The 10231-nt window shown below is 47.4% G+C and overlaps 1 protein-coding gene across 2 annotated transcripts in view; it reads left to right on the top strand.

Moving 5' to 3' along the window:
* The window catches only part of LOC144118557 (uncharacterized), an 18684-nt gene extending 17572 nt beyond the window's left edge, over positions 1 to 1112 (top strand). For both annotated transcript variants that reach the window (XM_077651466.1, XM_077651465.1), the window contains exon 6: positions 758 to 1112. In XM_077651466.1, coding sequence (XP_077507592.1) covers positions 758 to 850 — 93 coding nt within the window. In that variant the 3' untranslated portion in view covers positions 851 to 1112. The remainder of the gene's footprint in view (positions 1 to 757) is intronic.
* Positions 1113 to 10231: the final 9119 nt, after the last annotated feature.

Genomic DNA, 10231 nt, shown 5'->3' with positions numbered 1-10231 from the left:
ATCGAACCAAATATGAAAGTTTCTGCGCCATTTGCTTGGACCAAATTTTGCCATCAGAAAAAATTATATCGAATCCAAGAAATCATTTTCTACAGTATCGCGTAGATAGCAGTTCTTGTCGTACCTCGGCACTGACTTTATCGCAGAAGTAGAAATTTCGGTCTTCTAATTTTTGATTCCAGTTGCGCTTGCATCGGAGACGCCGCAGCAGCGCGAATTTTCCCGCCATTCTGCGGCTTGCTCATTCTCCTTGCCGCAGACTTAGGGTCGTATCAAAGGGAAACATAATTGTGCTCGTCTATTGGAATTCATACTGCTACTTTTAAATGGGCACAGAAAGTAACTATTTGCGGAAACAATTAACTTTGCTGAATTTATAGATTACCTTTCAAGAGCAGTATTGTCGAAATTTACCTGAAAGCGAAGAATTCGGTTGAGTGCGCGCTATAGCCGCCATTCTAGAGGGGCATCGGTACACGCCTTTTGGTTTAAGGTAATATTTTTGGCTTATACAAGTTTTGTTTTCTGTAAGAAACGACATATCTGCTATCTAGGCGTACTAACCTCTTAATCTAGCTGGACTTTTTAGTACCTTTAATTGTATCAGCCACAGGCGTAGAGAAGGACGATTGTATGAGCAATTAGATACACAGAGGTAGCTGCAGGAACGTCGGCACACAGAAAGAGCCGAATAGCAGTAGGAAAAAATTCGCAATGTCCAAGCGAGACACTCATGATGAACCATGCGATTCCGCAGCGCTGCTTCCTGAGACGCGTCGAACTGCCCCTGGAGAACGAGAAGCGGGCCAACGCCGTCTTTCACTGGTTCTTCGAGATCGTGCGGCCATGAAGCGTCATCCGGACAACGCCGGCCACACCGACTACGGCGTTGTGGTGGCTAACAAACGGATTACAATGAAGGAGAGATGCACATTTTAACTGCCTGCTTTATTTTTACTGCGCTGCTCCATAATATTTATTGCATTAAAAAATGCAGATTTCTGTACATACGAAATAGTGCGCACACTCGCAGATTTCTGAGTTAACTGGCACATCGCTCATCACCATATGCACAGCCAACAGAAAGAAAGCACGGCAGGACAGGCGTTAACTTTGTGGTAGAACGGTTAGCCAACTCCTGTTTCCCTCACGAGGAGTGCCACAATATGGACCTGTTTCAAAAATCACTCCTTTTTCTGCTTTTTAGGCCCACTTATTTTTTTCTAAGTCAAACCCGTCCCATAGAGCTTCCCCTTCAACTGGGGCTGGTATTTTGTAACGCTCTATTTGGTCGAGCCGTCAATTGTGACGAACGCAACGGGAGGTACTGAAGAAAACGCCCAACCGCAGGCACAGCTGGTTTGAAGGCTGCGCCGCTGCTATCAACCTTCTTATACAGCGCAGCCAGTGAGGTCATGTACAGAAAACAATGACCCGCCAATTCACCGCACAACCAAGACGCACGATAAGGAATTCGCAGCGCGGGAAATCTCGTCAGGACTGTCAAACTTGTCGTCCTGGTCTCTCATTCGTCGGCGCCACCTCCTACTCCACCTTGGCGGATTCCCCTAAACATTTGACTGGCTCTACAGCGCGGTGTAGGCACGGGGGCTTTCACTTGTTGTCCAAAGTGACGTTATCAACTCTCTCCAATGTGCTATATCAGCAGTTCTAAGGAATATAGCTTAGGATTGAACCGTGTTCACACAGATACGGCTTGAATTCGGATGAAAAACTTTCGTTTTGTGAATTTTATTAATGAAATTTGCAGGATATGCCTTGCAAAGTATATGCACCTTATACACCACCGGTTCGTATTTTCCTCTGCAGAGCAGCAAGAGTGCTGCGTCCATGTACAGCTGGCTAGGCTGCTGTTGTTGCCTCTAAAGCAATGGCACAGTCAAGGCGGGGGACTGGCGAGATGTTGGACAGGTGTGGGAATGATTCTCAACTATCGTCCTTTACTCCTTCGCCTTACAGTTTCTACAAGATCCGCTCCGGTCAGATGTTACACAGTTTTCTCTGTTGTGCTACGTCGAGACCTTGCACCTATATGAAGTGGTGCTGGCTGACCACGGCAGTGTCGTATGTACATAGCGTTTTGTGTGTTTTTGTTGTGTTTTTTGGTTAAATGTGGGCTCAAGCGAGACAATAAAGAAAAATAAATGGCTGGGTGTGAGTGCACTCATCAACTGCGCTGTTGGCGGTCAGTCATGGCTGCCGGTGGATTGCGGGACCCCCTTAGTAGTTACTCGAGTGCTCAGGAAAGGGCACAAAGGTCGGGGTCTGAAGGGCCCTCTACGAAAGGTGCGACGCCTCCGTGTAGGGTCAAATGCCAGACGGCGTTCCAGCGCGGTCCGCTCAAATTTTTTTTCTTGGAACAAAATCTGTGTTGAAACGCATCTCGAATGGATGCCTCCCAGGTTGGCAGAATATGAACGAAAAAGAAAGGCCAATTACAATGCCCGATGAGCACGGCCATTACACCAATGGCCATTGTGTCTGTAGAGTACCATACTCATGCTGGCTGACCACGACAGTGTCGTGTGTACATAGTGTTTTGTGTGTTTTTTGTTCAGTTTTTCTTGGTTAAATCTTATGAGCCAAAGCCAGGCAATAAAGAAAAAAAAAGAGTACCATAGAGGTCGGCCTCAGAAGATGAAGGTTGTGCCTTCATCTTCTGAAGCCGGACCTCTACGGTACTCTACAGACACAATGGCCATTGGTGTAATGGCCGTGCTCATCGGACATTCTAATAGGCCTTTCTTTTTCATTCATATTCTGCCAACCTGGGTGGCATCCATTCGAGATGCGTTTCAACACAGATTTTGTTCCAAGAAAAAAAATTTGAGCGAACGGCGCTGGAACACCGTCTGGCATTTGACCCTCCACGGAGGCGTCGCACCTTTCGTAGAGGGCCCTTCAGACCCCGACCTTTGTGCCCTTTCCTGAGCACTAGGGTAACTACTAAGGGGGTCCCGCAATCCACCGGCAGCCATGACTGACCACCTACCGCACAGTTGCTGAGTGCGTTCACACCCAGCCATTTTTTTTTCTTTATTGCCTGGCTTTGACCCATAACAATTACACAAAAAACACTCAACAAAAAACACACAAAACGCTATGTACATACGACACTGTCGTGGTCAGCCATCATGAGTCTGGCTTCGTCATACTAAAATTCACGAAGCATACAGAGCGGCTCAGAAAGCAGCTGCGGAGCCTCCCGAGTGGCCCAGCCATTTGCCCGGTGATAGCATGTGGTACTAAGGCACCTCATATACGTGCAAGGTCTCGACGTAGCATAGCTGAACAAACTGTATAACTGCAGACCGGCACCGATCTTGAAGCAACTATGCAATCTTTTTTTATTAGCAAGCTCTGCTATGTCATGCAGGTTTTGCATTGCTCTCGGGTGAACATTCAAAAGCTACACCGGATTTTTGCCGTCTTCATATGGGCTTCCGGATGGGAACGTTGCAGCCGAACAAACCTGTTCCGCGGGTGAAAGACGGGGGCCTGGGGCTAGGGCACTTCTTTTTAAGGCAGCTGGTGAACCGTTTTTTGTTTTTTCGCGATGTCTCAGACCCGTTCTTGCGCACCGTGAGCCAGGTGAGACTGCGGCGATTGCTGCCCGAGTTTGTTGTTTCCAGAGAACAGGTCGCGGGTGGAATTTTTGGTTACTACAAAGAGACTGTAGCAAGTGTTAGGTTTCTTTCAGCGCGTTTTTCCAGCGATTATTTGTATAAAACTAAAAGAAAAAAGTTGTACCATGATCTTTGTGATATTGTTTTCCCAGAGCCCATGTACAGAGCCTTGTACTGTGGAGGTCCGGGAGCTGATGTTTTAAAAAGGGTGAAGAAAGTGCAGGTGCCACCAGGAGTAAAGACCTTCTTTTTTAAGCTACACACCGGGACACTACCAGTTAAAAAGTTTTTGGAGGGAAAGGATTTATTTTTACCGTGGGGATCGAACTGCTTAATTTGTAAACAGCCCGAAACAATAGACCACGTTTTTTTGCATTGCTGGGAAGGGGTTTATTTTTGGGACGTGTTACAAAGGACAATAAAGAAAGGGCTACCACTTGACGCGCAGGGAATTCGTTATTTAAGCACTGACAATGAGGATGGGGTACCATTTGACCTCATAATGCTCTTGGGCCTCCACTGTATATGGCGCTCCAGTATGGCAGGCTATTATTGTGACAAAGACGCACGACCTGCCCGAATTTATTTTCGGGAAAGAATAGACTGCTTTCTGGCCATCCAGAAAGCCGCTGCGGAGCCTCCCGAGTGGCTCTCGAGGCTAGAGCCGCTCTGTATGCTTCGTGAATTTTAGTATGACGAAGCCAGACTCATGATGGCTGACCACGACAGTGTCGTATGTACATAGCGTTTTGTGTGTTTTTTGTTGAGTGTTTTTTGGTTAAATGTTATGAGCCAAAGCCAGGCAATAAAGAAAAAAAACTATGAGTAAGGCGAGGAACAAAATGAAGAAGGCTGAGAATAATCTCGCAAAACATCCCGCATGTGGGTTGTGCCTTCATCTTCTGAGGCCGACCTCTATGGTACTCTACAGACACAATGGCCATTGGTGTAATGGCCGCGCTCATCGGGCATTCTAATTGGCCTTTCTTTTTCATTCATATTCTGCCAACCTGGGTGGCATCCAATGATATGCGTTTCAACAGAGATTTTGTTCCAAGAAAAAAAATATGAGCGGACCGCGCTGGAACGCCGTCTGGCATTTGACCCTTCACGGAGGCGTCGCACCTTTCGTAGAGGGCCCTTCAGACCCCGATCTTTGTGCCCTTTCCTGAGCACTAGGGTAACTACTAAGGGGGTCCCGCAACCCGCCGACAGCCATGACTGACCACCTACCGCACAGTTGCTGAGTGCGTTCACACCCAGCCATTTTTTTTCTTTATTGCCTGGCTTTGGCTCATAACATTTAACCAAAAAACACTCAACAAAAACCACACAAAATACTATGTACATAAGGCACTGTCGTCGTCATTTGATCTCCTAATGCTCTTGGGCCTCCACTGTATATGGCGCTCCAGAATGGCAGGCTATTATTGTGACAAAGACGCACAACCTGCCCGAATTTATTTTCGGGAAAGAATGGACAGCTTTCTGGCCATCCAGAAAGCAGCTGCGGAGCCTCCCGAGTGGCTCTCGAGGCTAGAGACGCTCTGTATACTTCGTGAATTCTAGAATGACGAAGTCAGAATCACACCCAGCCATTTGCCCGGTGATAGCATATGGTACTAAGGCACCTCATATACGTGCAAGGTCTCGACGTAGCATAGCTGAACAAACTTTATTACTGCAGACCGGCACCGATCTTGAAGCAACTATGAGTAAGGCGAGGAACAGAATGAAGAAGGATGAGAATAATCTCGCAAAACATCCCGCATGTGGGTTGTGCCTTCATCTTCTGAGGCCGGACCGCTATGATACTCTACAGACACAATGGCCATTGTTGTAATGGCCGTGCTCATCGGACATTCCAATAGGCCTTTCTTTTTCATTCATATTCTGCCAACCTGGGTGGCATCCATTCGAGATGCGTTTCAACACAGATTTTGTTCCAAGAAAAAAAATTTGAGCGGACTGCACTGGAACGCCGTCTGGCATTTGACCCTCCACGGAGGCGTCGCACCTTTCGTAGAGGGCCCTTCAGACCCCGACCTTTGTGCCCTTTCCTGAGCACTAGGGTAACTACTAATGGGGTCCCGCAATCCACCGGCAGCCATGACTGACCACCTACCGCACAGTTGCTGAGTGCGTTCACACCCAGCCATTTGCCCGGTGATAGCATGTGATACTAAGGCACCTCATATACGTGCAAGGTCTCGACGTAGCTTAGCTGAACAAACTGTATAACTGCAGACCGGCACCGATCTTGAAGCAACTATGCAATCTTTTTTTTATTAGCAAGCTCTGGTATGTCATGCAGGTTGTGAATTGCTCTCGGGTGAACATTCAAAAGCTACACCGGATTTTTGCCGTCTTCATATGGGCTTCCGAATGGGAACGTTGCAGCCGAACGAACCTGTTCCGGCGGGTGAAAGACGGGGGCCTGGGGCTAGGGCACTTCTTTTTAAGGCAGCTGGTGAACCGTTTTTTGTTTTTTTCGCGATGTCTCAGACCCGTTCTTGCGCACCGTGTGCCAGGTGAGACTGCAGCGATTGCTGCCCGAGTTTGTTGTTTCCACAGAAGAGGTCGCGGGTGGAATTTTTGGTTGCTACAAAGAGATTGTAACAAGTGTTAGGTTTCTTTCAGCGCGTTTTTCCAGCGATTATCTCTATAAAACTAAAAGAAAAAAGTTGTACCATGATCTTTGTGGTATTGTTTTCCCAGAGCCCATGTACAGGGCCGTGTACAGTGGAGGTCCGGGAGCTGATGTTTTAAGAAGGGTGAAGAAAATGCAGGTGCCACCAGGAGTAAAGACCTTCTTTTTTAAGTTACACACCGGGACACTACCAGTTAAAAAGTTTTTGGAGGGAAGGGATTTATTTTTACCGTGGGGATCGAACTGCTTAATTTGTAAACAGCCCGAAATAATAGACCACGTTTTTTTGCATTGCTGGGAAGGGGTTTATTTTTGGGACGTGTTACAAAGGACAATAAAGAAAGGGCTACCACTTGACGCGCAGGGAATTCGTTATTTAAGCACTGACAATGAGGATGGGGTACCATTTGAACTCATAATGCTCTTGGGCCTCCACTGTATATGGCGCTCCAGTATGGCAGGCTATTATTGTGACAAAGACGCACGACCTTCCCGAATTTATTTTCGGGAAAGAATAGACTGCTTTCTGGCCATCCAGAAAGCCGCTGCGGAGCCTCCCGAGTGGCTCTCGAGGCTAGAGCCGCTCTGTATGCTTCGTGAATTTTAGTATGACGAAGCCAGACTCATGCTACCTGACCACGACAGTGTCGTATGTACATAGTGTTTTGTCTGTTTTTAGTTGAGTTTTTTTGGTTAAATGTTATGAGCCAAAGCTAGGCAAGAAAGAAAAAACTATGAGTAAGGCAAGGAACAAATTGAAGAAGGCTGAGAATAATCTCGCAAAACATCCCGCATGTGGGTTGTGCCTTCATCTTCTGAGGCCGACCTCTATGGTACTCTACAGACACAATGGCCATTGGTGTATTGGCCGTGCTCATCGGGCATTCTAATTGGCCTTTCTTTTTCATTCATATTCTGCCAACCTGGGTGGCATCCATTCGAGATGCGTTTCAACAGAGATTTTGTTCCAAGAAAAAAAAATTGAGCGGACCGCGCTGGAACGCCATCTGGCATTTGACCCTTCACGGAGGCGTCGCACCTTTCGTAGAGGGCCCTTCAGACCCCGACCTTTGTGCCCTTTCCTGAGCACTCGGGTAACTACTAAGGGGGTCCCGCAATCCACCGGCAGCCATGACTGACCACCTACCGCACAGTTGCTGAGTGCGTTCACACCCAGCCATTTTTTTTCTTTATTGCCTGGCTTTGGCTCATAACATTTAACCAAAATACACTCAACAAAAACCACACAAAACACTATGTACATAAGACACTGTCGTGGTCACTTGATCTCATAATGCTCTTGGGCCTCCACTGTTTATGGCGCTCCAGAATGGCAGGCTATTATGATGACAAAGATGCACAACCTGCCCGAATTTATTTTCGGGAAAGAATGGACTGCTTTCTGGCCATCCAGAAAGCAGCTGCGGAGCCTCCCGAGTGGCTCTCGAGGCTAGAGCCGCTCTGTATGCTTCGTGAATTTTAGAATGACGAAGTCAGAATCACACCAAGCAATTTGCCCGGTGATATCATGTGGTACTAAGGCACCTCATATACGTGCAAGGTCTCGACGTAGCATAGCTGAACAAACTTTATTACTGCAGACCGGCACCGATCTTGAAGCAACTATGAGTAAGGCGAGGAAAAAATGAAGAAGGCTGGGAATAATCTCGCAAAACATCCCGCATGTGGATTGTGCCTTCATCTTCTGAGGCCGACCTCTATGGTACTCTACTGACACAATGGCCATTGGTGTAATGGCCGTGCTCATTTTTTTCTTTATTGCCTGGCTTTGGCTCATAGCATTTAACCAAAAAAAACTCAACAAAAAACACACAAAACACTATGTACATACGACACTCTTCGGGCATTCTAATTGGTCTTTCTTTTTCGTTCATATTCTGCCAACCTGGGTGGCATCCATTCGAGATGCGTTTCAACACAGATTTTGTTCCAAGAAAAAAAATTTGAGCGGACTGCGCTGGAACGCCGTCTGGCATTTGACCCTCCACGGAGGCGTCGCACCTTTCGTTGAGGGCCCTTCAGACCCCGACCTTTGTGCCCTTTCCTGAGCACTAGGGTAACTACTAAGGGGGTCCCGCAATCCACCGGCAGCCATGACTGACCACCTACAGCACAGTTGCTGAGTGCGTTCACACCCAGCCATTTGCCCGGTGATAGCATGTGGTACTAAGGCACCTCATATACGTGCAAGGTCTCGACGTAGCATAGCTGAACAAACTGTATAACTGCAGACCGGCACGGATCTTGAAGCAACTATGAGTAAGGCGAGGAAAAAAATGAAGAAGGCTGAGAATAATCTCGCAAAACATCCCGCATGTGGGTTATGCCTTCATCTTCTGAGGCCGACCTCTATGGTACTCTACTGACACAATGGTCATTGGTGTAATGGCCGTGCTCATTTTTTTTCTTTATTGCCTGGCTTTGGCTCATAACATTTAACCAAAAAAACTCAACAAAAAACACACAAAACACTATGTACATACGACACTCATCGGGCATTCTAATTGGTCTTTCTTTTTCGTTCATATTCTGCCAACCTGGGGGGCATCCATTCGAGATGCGTTTCAACACAGATTTTTTCCAAGAAAAAAAATTTGAGCGGGCGGCGCTGGAACGCCGTCTGGCATTTGACCCTCCACGGAGGCGTCGCACCTTTCGTAGAGGGCCCTTCAGATCCCGACCTTTGTGCCCTTTCCTGAGCACTAGGGTAACTACTAAGGGGGTCCCGCAATCCACCGGCAGCCATGACTGACCACCTACCGCACAGTTGTTGAGTGCGTTCACACCCAGCAATTTTTTTTTCTTTATTGCCTGGCTTTGACTTATAACATTTACACAAAAAACACTCGGTGATAGCATGTGGTACTAAGGCACCTCATATACGTCCAAGGTCTCGACGTACCATAGCTGAACAAACTGTATAACTGCAGACCGGCACCGATCTCGAAGCAACTATGAGTAAGGCGAGGAACAAAATGAAGAAGGCTGAGAATAATCTCGCAAAACATCCCGCATGTGGGTTGCGCCTTCATCTTCTGAGGCCGACCTCTATGGTACTCTACAGACACAATGGCCATTGGTGTAATGTCCGCGCACATCGGGCATTCTAATTGTCCTTTCTTTTTCATTCATATTCAGCCAACCTAGGTGGCATCCTTATGAGATGCGTTTCAACAGAGATTTTGTGCTAAGAAAAAAAATTTGAGCGGACTGCGCTGGAACGCCGTCTGGCATTTGACCCTTCACGGAGGCGTCGCACCTTTCGTAGAGCGCCCTTCAGACCCCGACCTTTGTGCCCTTTCCTGAGCACTACAGTAACTACTAAGGGGGTCCCGCAATCCACCGGCAGCCATGACTGACCACCTACCGCACAGTTGCTGAGTGCGTTCACACCCAGCCATTTTTTTTTTCTGTATTGCCTGGCTTTGACTCATAACATTTACACAAAAAACACTCAACAAAAAACACACAAAACGCTATGTACATACGACACTGTCGTGGTCAGCCATCATGAGTCTGGCTTCGTCATACTAAAATTCACGAAGCATACAGAGCGGCTCTAGCCTCGAGAGCCACTCGGGAGGCTCCGCAGCTGCTTTCTGGATGGCCAGAAAGCAGTCCATTCTTTCCCGAAAATAAATTCGGTGATAGCATATGGTACTAAGGCACCTCATATACGTGCAAGGTCTCGACGTAGCGTAGCTGAACAAACTGTATAACTGGAGACCGGCACCGATCTTGAAGCAACTATGAGTAAGGCGAGGAACAGAATAAAGAAGGATGAGAATAATCTCGCAAAACATCCCGCATGTGGGTTGTGCCTTTATCTTCGGAGGCCGGTCCTCTATGGTACTCTAAAGACACAATGGCCATTGGTGTAATGGCCGTGCTCATCGGACATTCTAATGGGCCT

This window comes from Amblyomma americanum, chromosome 2, assembly GCF_052857255.1.
Source record: "Amblyomma americanum isolate KBUSLIRL-KWMA chromosome 2, ASM5285725v1, whole genome shotgun sequence".
NCBI classification, from domain to species: domain Eukaryota; kingdom Metazoa; phylum Arthropoda; class Arachnida; order Ixodida; family Ixodidae; genus Amblyomma; species Amblyomma americanum.
This window is presented reverse-complemented; position numbering and strand designations above follow the sequence as displayed.